Consider the following 15,078-nt stretch of genomic DNA (forward strand, 5'->3'; position numbering starts at 1 on the left):
TCACAAATCCTTGAAAGATCTGGGCAAATTCCCATCGGTGAGCTCGTCCGGCAGGAAAGGCTGCATTGGCTGGGTCATGTAGCCCGCAGGCCCAGCCCCCGCATGCCTAAACAGCTTTTGTTCCGACGGATCGAGGGGGCTAAACGGGCGCGGCACGGGCTAGAGAAGAGATGGAATGATGTGGTACAAGAGGACGTGGAGCTGAGTGGAGTTGCCGATGACTGGTACGAGCGGTGTCAAAATCGGCCTCTGTGGAGGAGGCTCGTGAAGGATGCTACTGGGCAGTTGGAGGCTTTCGCCCTCCAACAACAACGGAGGGCGGAGGAGCGACGCTCGCAACAACGAGCGGAGCGCCGGGTGGCTAAAGCACAGCAAGTTGGCACATTAAGGGGCACAGGTGGTGCATCAGCCAGTCATCTCGGTCATCTCAGTCAGTCGACCCGTGGCACCTGGGTCTGCCCCGTGACCTCCTGCCAGCGGGCGTTCGACACTTCACGTGGCCTCAAGGTGCACATGGCCTGGCACAAGTGTCGTGGTTACGTCACCGCCACTTAGTGGCAAATGGCGGTTGTTGTTGTGCATGCGTCGATATGTGTTTGTATGTGTGTGGGTCGATGTCTGTGTGTAAGTAAATCGATGTGTGTGTGTCTTTTTCGCCTGGGCAACGCTAGTGTACAGATAAAACGGTATGCACATGTAAGTATTTTCTATCTGAAGTGAAACATGATGCTTAGTTGCAAACAGTTTGCATCTCTCACCAAGTAACATTTGATATGTTGGGTTGTAATCTGCTATCCAAGAGTCTAGTTTCGGCCAGTTCACTAACATTTATTCCGATAGGCAGAGCTGTTCAGGCAACACGTTCCTAAAGGAAGCGAGAGGTGAGTGGTATATGTTTTTATTTTTTTTACCATATTTGCACAATGCCTGCCTTCTGTCAAGTCCTTAATCAAATTATACGCAAAAAATTGTTATTAATGAATACTTTCTACTTGTATATATATTTTTAAAATCGCACTTTCAAGTGAGCAGATGCTCAATCTTGCATGCTCTTTCCATTACCTACTTTGCAGAATGCAGTGACTTTTCAACAATGATTGAGTTTGTGGCCTTGCTGGCATGTTGCGGGTGTTAGCAGGCGATAAGCCGCACTCCGAAAATTAAATAATGCCACGAAAACACGAATACAAACCCAGATTTAATACAGCCGTGTCATTCGCACATTTCTTGTCAGCAGACTGCAGTATGTACTGCGAGGGAGGGTGTTGCGGGAGGTGGTGGTGCCTTGGGGAGGCCTTCATCCAGCAGTGGTTTGAGCATGGCTCATTACAAATATGACGAATGTAAAATACAAGCAAGTTGCAAGGCATTATGGGAACCCCTGCAGTACCTTGAATGTTCTTTGTTGTCATGTACACATTGCTGTCTGCAAGCCTCAAGATGGTATCCGGGAGAAAAAAAAGCTGCAAATACTATATTTAGAATCAACAAAACCTGAACTGTTCATGTGGAACAAATGGGATGGATTTGGCCTCAACAGCACCTGACATGGAATTTCTTTTACTCGCCTGTAATCTGGGCTGTTCGGAGGTAAGGGCAGATTGCTTGTGGGCAGGCAGGGCCCCTGAACTGCAATGTCCTTTCGTCGTAAGAGCACTGAGCTTTCTGCATCAATATTCTGGTCACTGAAATGCAGTGATCAGCTTGCCTGCACACTACGTGATAAATAACACCGGGTATGAGACAAAGCAGGGCCCACTACTGCCCCTGTACTCAACAGAAGATGAAGCGTTCTTATGAAGAGAGCTTTTCAAGTTACCCACATACTGGGGCTCCTATGGCATTAAGAGCAGCCCATATAATATCTTACTGCCAAGTCGAGACAGGCAGATTTAATTACATTAACCCAGTACTCTCCTAGGAACCTTTTGGGCTCTACTATTAAATGTGGAATTTCCAAACTAGCGAAGGCAGTGATAGCATAGCAAAGGGCATGGGAGTCACTCAGTGCGTGGCCACGCGGTGCCCCATCTACCCACACATGCCCCAGGTGCGAGAATGTGGCCGAGCACTGGCAGGCAGATTTATTCAGCCGAGTGCCAACGCTCACCCTCCCTCCATCGCACGCGCCAGATTCTCACGCCATAGTTCTACTACCTGGGAAACAACTAAATATCCCCAATACACTGCCCTAATTAGAATACGTGGTTATCAATCTAGAGCCTGTGGAGAGGGCGGCTCAAGGTCCCATGACGGGGGAAGGCTGTGTTGTGATGAAGCCCTGACGGGGGAGAAGGATGTGTGTGTGTTTTTTCCATCTTAAGATTCTGGGGTGTGAGGCCGGGATGGCATTCCTGATGTTAGAGATGACCTTTCTAAATAAAATCCAAACAGACTGAGAAGTGAGGTGGGCATGAGATGGTGGTTCAGCAAAATTAATTGTTGAATCCATCTGTACAGATATTTACGTTAAGCCAGATGTACTCTGTTTTTCTTTCGCATGCAAAACGTTCACTGATGGATTGGTCAAACAACCTGAAGCAAGAACCTCCTGAAAGGGAGCATTGAGACTCAAGTGAAGCTTCCCTGGATAAATACAGGACATAATCTTGTACATTCCATACATATACATACCTACATGCAAGCATACATTAATATGAAAGACCCCACATTACATCTAAGTGGATACCCGCACTGGGAATTAGTGGGACGTGGTAATGATGAGCTTAACATTTTACATTGATATTGAATTATTAATGGTATTCATCTTTGTGACAAAAGTGCCTGTTTTCCATGATGTAGTCACAGGGAGGGAATGCAACATATATTGGACTAATGAATCACTGTGTCAGCCTCCTTAGAGGCTAGGACGTATGAAAGACATTGGTCTGACACCAAATTGCAGGCACCATTGCTGCGACGCGGTGGTCACGAACGCAGTAAAGCGCCATCCTTCAAAGGGTGAATTAAGCCAAATGTTCCGTCAACTTTCAGAACATTAGGGATCCCACGACACCCGTTTAAAAGAGCAGACAATTGTGTAACAACGTAGTGGCTTAATGGCTAGATTAACAAGCAGCAATGCATAATTTATATCTGACTTACACACGTTGTATATATGTAAAAGATCATTCTTTCATTTACTGGTGTTTATAATTTCCCCTTAAATTATACATCTTAGCATTTCCACAATATGGATTTTCTTCCACTATGTATTGGCATGCAGTGGCAATCGGTATATGACCCTGGTATGGGCATCCACCAGGTTAACTCAGCCAAAAATGAGAACTTACATTTTTTTTCCATGTCTCTATGTTTAATAGTATGCGTGGTGATGCTTAGGTTCTCTGAGCAAATGTTTGGAAACTGTACATTTCTATGGCAGATGCCAAGCACTATTGGATGATCGATGTAGAAGCTATTTCTGGGGGTCATACCAATGTTAACGAACGTACAGACAAAAGACAATAACATATTTCACAGGCTCGTATTCAAACAAAAACATTTTTTTTTACATTTAACGAAAATTGTTAGGATACTAGCAATGCCGAAGGGAGGAAAAAACAACGCAAAAAAATCATTTAAGAGTAAAGGATTGTGCCTGCATACTCTATTATTCACATACATACGCGTGCTCATGAGTCACAAAACAATGTGCACACGCAGGGGTTTTCACACAGCCGTGGCCCATCCCAATCAAGACAAATGCTCACAACCGTTGCTCGTAAGGTGGCCTCTTGGGTAGAAATTAGGATCGCGTTCGTCACGACGCGCGAGTAACTTCGGTGAAACTTGTTTATCCATTGCCCCTGCCTGGCCGCGTCGCGAAATATTGCTCAGTCACAGCAATACGTTGGAATCTTACAGTCAAGCACACACACCTACATTCCTCAAAAATCCATGTTGTTTATTCACTCATTTAGGGTGAAAGGGACGTTGAGTATAAGGCGCGGGCTCTGCAATTGCTCGCACACAGCACAGGTGGTGGAAGGTCGTCCATCTATGGGAGCTCCTAGAGAGGCCCTCTACAGGATATTTGGCCTACTCTTCCACGCTGACCAGATTTCCAGGAAGAGGTGGGAGTACGCACACTTAACACGTGACCTGCCGTTCTACGAACTGCTGGGTGGGCATAGGCGAAAGAATTCAGGAAACCTGCACCATTGCTTCAACTGCAGCGCCAAGAGATCGAACTGGCTGCACCCACTGGAAGTCCATTGTGCCAGCCACTAACAACCACGGCAGCACCCTATTCGCCAATATGGCAACGTTCAGTATTTACTCACCCAATAATAATGCTGCTACTAATTTACAAAGCATGCTGCATTTTAAACATCTGGAATGCATCCGGGGAGAACACAGCTCCTGCTGCAAGGGGAGATGTATGACACCCCAATGCTCTGGCAGCATTTGGTTACGCAGGATTCATCAATCCATAAAATCAATGTGTTTCAATAAACACACTTCATTATTTAAACAAGCATGCAATAAACTCATTAATGTATTAATCAATCAAGCCAATGTCGCAGAGTCTCCAAACTCAGCTGAGCTTGGCACAGTGCTCATCTCTGGTTGCAGACCAGAGTCAGTAGTGGGAATTTCAGATTGCCGAGTTGAGTTGCTTTATGACGGTGTCACCAGCTGGGAAATTATTTGCTCATTCCTACAAAAATGTACTGGTACGCACTTTTATAGCGCATCAGTGATGACAAATAATCAAGAAAGGTGACGTGGTGGATAGGTTGCTTAACTCCCACTCAGTTCAAATCTTGGTCTTGGTTCTACTCGGACCAATTAAAAACACATTCCTGCGGAGGGAGCTGGTAGTAACGTTGGGTTGCTCGGTCAATGGCCAGGGTCAACGGCGGCGTGGTGTATTCCACAAATATGGCCGACTGTGAGGGCGGGCACAAGCCGGCGTGAGTAGGTTAAACATTGCATTTTATAAGGGCACCACGAGGTGACCAGCCCCTCTCCACCCAGCCTCACCCCTCCCATTTTTGGATGCACGACAGACGGACGGACACAATAATCCCCTGTGGGCTGGTGTAACCAGGAGGTTCCTACCAGTATGAGTACCACTTTGTATGAAGTCAAGAGTCATCTGACAGAGAGTGGCTCCATACCATCATCAGTCAAGATCAATCCACTGCTGGATGATGGCCTCCCCCATGCCCTCATCATCTCTTATGGTTGCTGCGATATAACAATCCACCTAGCACCTGTACACGGTCTGATTTCATTGCTCCATCTCTTTGGTAATATCCTCTTGGAGCATTTGATTCCTTGGGTGTCACTATTCTTGACCATCGACTCCTAGCATAGGAATGGGCAATTTCCATGACCGGCTCAGGGCGCCAAAATAACCGACCGTTGCCCCATGCACATTTAACTTTTTTGTTTGTTAACTTTACTCCCCAAAGTTAATCCGACTGTGCTCTCGGCACCATGTCACGAGATGAATCATCCTTTCAGAACTCTCGAAAGAATGGTCTAGGGAGGCGAATATCACAAAGTGGATATGATATGGTCCACACAAAGCAGAGGGCAGCACTTCCCACCCACTCTGCGTATGAACAAGGTCGGTCACGTGACAGTCGATCCAACATTTGACTTCTCAGAGCTGGGATTTGGCCCAATGAAATGCAGAATCAAACGTTACGCGATGGGTTTCTTTGCACAGTCATTGGTGACCAAACCAAGACCATAAAACTGACGACACTTGAGGTAAAAGGTAAAGGTGCGGCCCTGAAATTGCTTGCTCACACCACTGCTGGTGAAAGGGCCTCCACGTGAGCGAACTCTAGAGGGTATTCGGTCCACGTTGAGCAGGCGTGATGGTAGAGGTGGCCGCGCCACACTTTACCCCGCCGCGCGCGATCTGCCGATCAACTAATTGTGGCACACCCATCTATACCGCTGGGTGGACAGAGGCGGCGGGAGGGGGAAACTAAAGAAACTTGCACCATTGTTTCAACTGCCGCTGTGCAACATGGAATGCAACTGTCAACTTTTGGACTGCAAGCCTGGCATGCTCACCATCGTACCACGGCAGCTCTGGGTGACAACACAACTCGACAGTGGTGCAGATGTTCACTACCTCCCCTGGTATAAAGGAGGTCTTGGGTTCGATTGTGAGCCTGATGCCTGTATACTTGGAGTTTGCATGTCTATCTCCCCGTGGTCGCATGGATTTTTCTCCGGGTCCTCTGGTTTTTTCTCTCCACGTTTAGAATGAACATGCATTCAGAGTATTTGGCTGCTATAAATGTCCACGTGATAAGCCACTTCGTGGAGCTATCATTTGTGAAAGCCACGTCACTTCTGGAAAAGAGTGATATAGCTCAGTGGGCCTTACGTGCTAAAATAACAAATAGTTTAGAGTTGAATCACAGGTGCCAAACACTGGGATTCAAACCCAGGCCCTCTACGGTGTCAGCTCAGCGACCAATTGTTACCTCATATAGCTGCTTATTCTAAGACGCTTTGACAGAAACTATAAAATTGTACGTAAGATGATAGTGGGTTGAAGATGAAGAGGAGCGGGGTTATTAAAAGCGGCGGTGTGGTCCCGGTGACAGTTAGGAGGACAGAGGCGGGAGAGGTCAAGGAGGTTAGGGAAGGCCTCATCATAGCCGAGGGAGGGGGGGGGGGGCAACACTTACCAATGTTAATGCGGCCGCCGTTGAGGCCCTTCATGGCAATGCTGAATCCCTGGCCCTCCTCGCCAATGCGATTCGCCACCGGCACCGCGCAGTCCTCAAAGATGACGGCGCGCGTGGGCTGGCAGTTCCAGCCGACCTGCGCGAGGAATTCATAATTAAATATAAGTAACGTGCCACCCCCGACAATGACTGCATCAATCACCGGGCATTATGCGCCACCATTCTCTTCTTTTTTCTCTCTCTCTCTTTCCGTCAATTTCCGTCCCTTTGTGTCAGACGTGCGGTGCGCACACCTGGGGCACAGCGAGGCGCGGCGAGGAAATAAATATATAATGGCGGTAATCTGTTCGCACAAATGTACAGGGGACAAGAAGGTGACGCTTGGGTGCTTAATTTGATTGAAATGCGCAACGTGTAAACAGCTCCACGGGACAAATCCCAACATCCAGATGCATTCTTTGAAAGGCAAATATCCACGGGGTGCTCACTGGCTAAGCGCAGTATGCAAACCAGGCCTGTAGCCGCACTATGGCAGTTGCAGGAGTACAACTACCAGCGAATGGGTTCTCAGTGTTTTTTTGGTTCGATAATTATAAATCCACAGTGAACAGTTGTTTGCTAATTCTGACACATCTTTATGAGGGCAAACGAGGTTACTTTAGGTAACAGATCTCTATGACGCAATTGAGGTTACTTTAGCTTACTTATCGCGATGAGTGAATGATGTTGTTTTAGTTAACATTTATACGCAGGGGTATAGCCGTGCATTGGAAGTTGGCGGTATCCTACCAATTAATGAATGCCAGTGGTACAACCAGTACAGTGACCTGTTATTTGCTAACGCTGTCATTAACTACAGTTGTCAAGTGATAAGTTGTGCTGACAAAAACCTTATTTTACATGTTTTTTTTTTACCAGGGGTGCATAAAAATCCAAAGCTAATGACAGGATATTGGCACACACAGCAGCAGGTTACTTTGCCGTTCACAGCACACCGAGTTAAAACTGCCGGCATTTTTGGAGAAGACCTTCACAAGCATTAAAAAAAACGAAAACGCATTCGCCAATTACGAATTGAGATTCCAACATCTTTATTTTGTATTTATAGAGCACCTTGGCTCAAGGGCGATGGTACGTGGTTCATAAAGCAGTAACAAAGAAATCGAGTGATTTAGATGGCAGGGGTGTCCAAGGGCCGAGGAATAAGAGAGTGAATGAAAGAGGAAATGAGAGAGTGACCGTAACAGAGGACGCACGCGGGTCACGAAAGCGCAGGGGAGGGACGGGAAGAAGTGGAGGGGGCGAGGGGAGGGAAGAGGAATGCTCTTACCGATGTTCACTGTTTCGTTTAAGTTTGAAAACTAATTTCTTTGGAACTTATTTTTGTGTTTGGTTTGTTGCCCGTCCTCCGCACCTCCTAATAGCACGGTTGGCTACGTCTGGTGTGAAGTAAGTTCAATATACATGCATGCATACAGAAGAGAAGATGCTCGTGTGTGTATGTGTGTCCTCATGTGGTAGTGTAGCGGTTAGCGCGCTGCGCTCCGAATCCGGCGACCTAAATTCGACTCCCATTCACGGCCAACACCAGTGATGATTATTTAAACCGGTCCTGGGCCTCCCCTAGGTCGACTCAGCCTCAAATGAGTACCTGGTTCTAGATTTGAAGCTTTAGTGACTGCAAGGATTCATATTCTTAGGTTTTTTCGGTAAAGTCACGTAGGTAAAAAAGTTAAAATTAATAAAAGTAAGTCATTTACTTGATACAGCAAGCGTGCTGTGACGGTTCCACCTGAAGACGGAAGCTTGTGTTGCCTCCGAAACGTCGTGATTTTTATTTAATTTTTATTTAATTTAACTTTTATTAATTTTAATTTTAATGTTTTACCTACGTGACTTTACCGAAAAAACCTAAGAATATGAGTACCTGGTGCAGCGTGTGTAAACATCGCCACTGAGGAGAAAGAGGCGGCCGTGCGTGGTGTTGGCCACCAATTGCCTTGTATTTCATGCCGGCCTTCATAGGTGCTACTCGCTAGCAGCACTTAACTCAATAGTTTGTTACAGGCTATACGGGGGATCTTCGTCTTTGTGTCCTCGTGTTGGCGTTGCCTTCTCGAGTGAGACACAGCGTGCGTGAGTCACACTGGTGAGGCTGTTGCGGGTACTCCATAGGGGACCATCACTCGTGAATTGCGATACGTGAACTGCAGCGATCCTGTGAGCGCCTTTAGACTACCATGCATGCCAGGGGATGGGTTAGGAATAATTACAATCTGAGACTGGGCATGTGATGTAAAAATACGCCCTCGATCATGTCCTGAAATAAAATAAAATGTGTGCATGGGCACGTGATGTGCACGTGTGTGTGTGTGCACAGTGCTTGGGGAGTGGTAACATCGCGATTAGTGCGACGCGCTACGAACCTGGAAACCTGAGTTCGATTCCCGCTCGCAGTCAACACCAGTGACGATTATCTGAATTAGTCCTGGGCCTCTCCTAAGTCCACTCAGCCTCAAATGAGCACCTGATATGTTGTGTAAACATCGCCATTTGGGAGACAAAGGCGGACGGGCATGGTCCTGGCCACCCACCCGCTCATGTCCGTGTCGGCCTTCATAGTTGCTCGCTAACGGCACTTTCCCCAACATTCTGCCCTTGTGTATGCGTGTGTGGGGAGGACGTGGTGTGTGCTACCGTATGCTGTACGGATAGGTGCTGCCATGCAGTGCACAGTGCACTCAATTTGCAGAATGTCAAATATACTTCCTGGACAAAATACACAACACCAGAGGCTACTAATTGAACCGGTCCTGGGCCTCCCCTAGGTCGACACAGCCTCAAATCACTACCTGGTGCGGTGTGTAAACATCGCCACTAAGGGGACAGAGGCGGCCGGCGTGGTGCTGGCCACCCACCCCCTCATGTGCCGTTACATCCTTCATAGGTGCACGCTAACAGCACTTGCCCCAACAGTTTGTTAAACCTATATGGGGGATATTTGTCTTTGTGTGTGCTGCCATATGCTGTACGGAGAGGTGGTACTATGCAGTGCACACTGCGCTCAAATTGCAGAATGTCAAATGTAATTCCTGGTCATGATACAGTACACAACTCCAGAGACTATTGGCATTTAAATATGGACGTGGTATTCTCAAGGTGAATTCAGCCACAAGTGAGTAAGCATTACAATGTGCTCAACATCTGCGCTAGAAAGGCAAAGGCAACCTTGCATGTGAAGTTCTGGTTACACGACCATCGCATTACCCATGTCAACCTTAATAGGTGCTTGCTAACAGCATTTGTTCAGTACCACTTTGATCGATATTATATGTATGTTGAACTTATTTCACACCGTACATAGCCAACCGAGCTAATTCGAGGTGTGGGGGAAGGACAACAAACTAAACAGAAAATGCAGTATATATTCTCGTGAATCTCTTCACTTGATACAGTAATTTTGCTGTGACGGTTCCACCTAAAGACGGAAGCTTGTGTTGCCTCCGAAACGTCGTGATTTAATCTTTTTTTATTTTTTACCTATGTGACTTTACCGAAAAACCCAAAGAGTATGAATCATTGCAGTCACGACAACTTCAAATCTAGAACAAAATGCAGTTCTCAAGAAATTAGTTTTCGATTTCGCTTTAAAAAGTGTACTGTATACCTCCAGTGGCTTCCTAATATCAGAAGGAAGAGCATTCCAGACGGCCGCAGAAGCGCAGCGCGCGATGCAGTGACCGTCTTTGTTTGATGGCGAGCCAAAAGTGGTTGTACTATGGAAAGAGACTTCCCCGCGTGTTGGGAATGTGAATATCCCACCACTGGCACATGGCCACGTCCTTGCTTAATTGACCGAAGACGCACATCTATGGAACCTTTTTGCCACTGTCAAAAATTATTTAAAAGAATAAGAATAGGTTTCCGGCAATAAAACAGGCATTAAGATTTTCAAACACTAAAATAAAGATACCTTTTGCAAGGCATCAGGTCTGCATTTACCACACATACTTGTGGTAAAACACGCAAACAAACATGCTCTGATTGGCCTACACCAGAGACAGCCTTCTTTATGGCCGCGTCTCGCCAGTGTTGTTAGGCCAGAGAACACCAAAAGGCGAACAGTACAAAGACAATGCAAGTATCAGAAGACGTATAGCTCGGCTCGAGCAGTTACAGCTACGAGACCTTTTATCCAGTATCAAAAATGATGAAGAAATAAGAATAGGTTTTACCCTTTCTGGCAATAAAAACACGTGGTGTTAAGATGTTCAAAACACCTTTTGCAGACACACTGACGTTTGACTACGGTTGCATCATCCTTCGACATCGAGTTGAAGGATGTCGCAACCGTGGTGTAACGGTGAGCAGCACCGTGGGCTTGCAATCCACAGGTCCCCGGTTCCATCTACCGACGCGGCAGTTGAAAACATTCGGGCATCGTTCACAAATCGCCCCATCCACTGAGGAATATACATGGGTGCATTAAAGTTAGTCGATGGGCAGGTAGCGCGTGGTGGATTCCAGTGTGGGTACTCCCTCCCTCTTACAAATTATCTGGCCAGTGTGGGAGAGTTCGACCACGGTACCATCAAGGGGCCTCTCTAGAGCTTCCTCAAGTGGAGGCCCTTCCACCACCAGGAGCGTGAGCAAGCAATTTCAGGGCTGCACCTTTACTTTTGCTGCTATCCCCAAAATGCCATCTGTTAGGCGGCATTCTAGAGACACTCTGACTTATGTGCCGCTAAACTTGCATTTGAGACCCTGGCACCACACGGCTGTGCTGCGAGCGCGCGACCCATCTCCGCGTCACTTGCCAAACTATCTCCGAGCGCACACAATAACCTCGTCTTGCCGCTTATCACTCATCGCGCCAACATCCGAATTTTGTATACATCCCTGACTCACTGCACTCTGCAGATGCACACACTATACGTCCTCTGTCATCTGCATGAGTGGGAACACGGCGAAGGGAACACTGAAAATAATTCGCCATCGCTGAGATCGAGTCGCTGGCTTATGGAAGTAAACAACGGAAATTAAATTGGCCCGTTATCGATCGTGCAAGTAAAATACTTTCGTGAGGTTGACAGTTTTATTTCTGCAGCCTTTTGTGAATTTCTGCGGGGAATTGCCCAATTTGCCTTCTGATATGTGGTGGATATGTCCAGGGTGTCTAGAAACTCCAGTGACGTATTTTGCAAGAGCATACCATTGTGCGCCGATGGCTGATATCGTGGCTCGAGCCACAGATGCGAACATTTGCCAACAACCGCATATCTGTTAATTGCATAGGCAAAATTTTACTTCCACAAAGCAGCTGCCTCTAAAAAGGGTTGCGGGATTCAGTGTGGCATTTTAGTAAAGTCAAGGCAAAGCTTCTTCAGATAAAAAAAAATAAAGGCCAACATTTGATTAAATCCACCTGCCTCTGTCCATCCAGCAGTATAAAGAGGCACACCACGGTTTTGTCGATCGGCAGGTTCGTGTGTGGTGGGGTAAAGTGTGGGTAAGCCCCATCCCCTCTCTAATTCAGGTCATTCTTTCAGCAGTGGACTAAGCGTGCAATTGCGAGGCTGCACCTTCACCTGTGGTTTTTCTCAGTGCGATTTAGCTAAAAGGACCATGGAGATGTATGGGTGATTGTATCACCTGCAGGATAGATGGGGGTAGAAACAGGCTTCACACTAAAAATTTGGAATACCAGCATTGCTACAGATGCATCTTTTGTATCGGTGAAGTGTGTCAGCATGTTATTTGGTGACATCATTTGTGAAAATGGCAAGGAAAAATATTCTGTGGGGCCCTGCATAATGTAAACTACCACAGTAAAAAAGAAAACTCCATCAAATTAAATCAATTGGGGCCGTTGATTTGTCAGCTGAGGTCAATACACGCATCTGTAAACACTGTCCTGTCAACAGCCTCAGCACTCCCAGAGAAACTAACAGTTATTTCAGCCCTTCCTGTATCCAGCACCTTGCCAACTCATTTCTCAAGGTGGTGGCCTACTTACGATAATGACTTTCCACGATGAATGTTTTTAAGCTGCATGAAGATGAAGATCAAGGGTTGTTCACGACCACCACCACTGAAGCTACTGCACCACATCATCCTCTACCTCATGCTCAATACCTCAATTGTTGGCTAGTGAACACCTAACTTCCAAGGCCTACTCTCGTAGTCTCATGGTATCTCAAGCATCTGGCCCGAGGACTTGCGTGTGATCGCCAATCTTTTGAGTGCCACTCCTGTGCCTGTCTCGGTAACTTGACCTCCTCCATCCTTCTCACGTACCCCACCCACAGCAATCCCCTCTTGCCAATCACCCACTTGCAGCGGTGGCTTTATCACCACAGTCCTTTACAAGTGATCATTACATCTGCACTTGGCAGCACCAACACTCTGATCCACATTACCAAAATCTTCTTGGTTCTTTTGGTAAAGTCACGTAGAAGGGAAATAATAAAATAATAAAAATTATAAAACATCATAAAATACAATTCTCACGATGTTTCGGCCACAACGCAAGAAGCCGTCCTCAGGTGAAAAACAGGTCTGTCGGAAAGACAGCGTCTGAATGAACACCACCGCTGCCAAGCTTGGTGGTGTTCATTATTTTATTATTTTATTATTTCCAATATACGTGACTTTACCGAAAGAACCAAGAAGATGAATCCCTGCAGTCACGAAAGCTTTAAATATAAATTTACCAACATCATTATAACTTTTGTTATCCGTTGTCACCCAGAGCAAACGATGAATTAGCATAAATGTCAACATCATCTTCATCACCGCCATCCCTTACTGCAATGGTAAAACCATAAATAGAATGGGGTAGAATCGCCCATTGCTGGGTAACGATTATTTCCGGTATAATACAGTGGTGCAATCACAGGCACCAGATGTGCATCCCGCAGGGATTGCCCGGCTCTTCTGAACTTCCCGTAAAGTGGCATTCATTTTATTGACCCCAGAGGAACGATGACCACCGGAAAGTTGACCCCGATTCAGGATTTTCACTTCGCTACCTCCGAAATATATAATCGAGTGCGCTAACCATGGCGGACGTCAGCAAACACTAGAGTGCCATTCCACTTGTTTACATATTCCGCAATGACACATTCTCATACCCCTTGTTCACAGAGCTTGCACGAAGGCAGAGTTTGCACACTGGGAAATGCTAATGCGCCCAAACCTTCCCGTTGCCTGCCCTCCTGCCTCGTTGTCTGCTTGCCCCCCTCTCTCACCCTGCCCTCACCACCCCTCCCAGCCTCCCACACATTTCCCTAGTGTCCTTGGTCTGTCCCCGTGACAAGCAGTCGAGACACCTCCCGAGATAAATGGCACAGTGTGCAGCCTCCATTACTCAATGTCAGCCCGGCAAGACAGGGAGACCACCAGCCTCTCGGATTTTTCTCCCTTCCCCTGCGTCTAATCGGGCTTGGCATTTTCTATCCTGCGCCGGCAACTGGAGAGCGCTCTTTTAGGGACTTTGATTGGCACCTTGCGGTGCCACAGACTCGCAATTTATCCGGCGCTTGCAAGGATTTATATATATTTTTTATACGGGCAGTGTAAGGCATTGTGTATTGCCAAGTGCACAAGCTATGATGAATCAATACAAGTGCCATTGCCACCAACAATAATGGGACACGGAAGTTAATTTAAGTGATGGAAATGGGGGCGTTAAAAGTTTGTTTTCCGTGCTCGTGGTAGGAAATAGTGACCACATGTTTCAGGAGTCAAGTGGTCATCATGTCCATCGCCAGCGATGCCTATTACACACGATCACCGCCTGTTTCTGTCTGCTAGATCCCACGGGTAATTGTGCAGCTCCCCTTGTCAACCCACTGCTGGATGAGAGCCTCCCTATGCCGTGCAGGGTCTTGGGAGTGATTTGACGATATTGCATGCTGGTCGGTATGAGATGGTGAAGGTGGGAAGCACAGACGTAAGTGCAGAGTACAGTACAACAATTTGTGTTGCTTAAACTGCCCCCCGCTGATAATGCAGTCCCACAGCAGCCTAGAAGACCTTATGCATGGTAGTTGTCAATCCAAGCACTATCCAGGCTCAAACTGCTTAGCTTGTGACATCTGATTAGTTTGGGCACATACATTTGAAAAACAAACGTCAAAGCTTCAAAGAGTTCAAACGGTAAAGCTGCACACAAACGTCCGGGGTATTTCATCGCCGATTAAGAAATTGTATGCCGTGGGCAAAGAACGCATTTTAGACTGTGAAGAATAACTCTGAAGTGCTGACTCCCCAACATTAACCTGACTAAAATAAAGCGGGAGGGCAATTTTGTTTGCGTAGCCCCTGATTACCGGGGTAGTGCCATTCATAAAGGTGAAGTGATTTTTAATTTACGAGGCTCGTTAAAAAGTGGAAGGCATCTCAATTGTGC

At 46.7% G+C, this 15,078-nt stretch overlaps 1 protein-coding gene across 1 annotated transcript in view; it reads right to left on the reverse strand.

Moving 5' to 3' along the window:
- Positions 1 to 15,078, reverse strand: part of ACAD8 (acyl-CoA dehydrogenase family member 8) — a 617,085-nt gene that overhangs the window by 148,379 nt on the left and 453,628 nt on the right. Inside the window, exon 7 of the mRNA XM_078608250.1 lies at positions 6,666 to 6,801. Within this exon, the coding sequence (XP_078464376.1) occupies positions 6,666 to 6,801 (136 nt within the window). The remainder of the gene's footprint in view (positions 1 to 6,665; positions 6,802 to 15,078) is intronic.

The sequence above is a fragment of the Lampetra planeri genome, chromosome 29, assembly GCF_965212315.1.
Source record: "Lampetra planeri chromosome 29, kcLamPlan1.2.h2, whole genome shotgun sequence".
Classification (NCBI taxonomy): domain Eukaryota; kingdom Metazoa; phylum Chordata; class Hyperoartia; order Petromyzontiformes; family Petromyzontidae; genus Lampetra; species Lampetra planeri.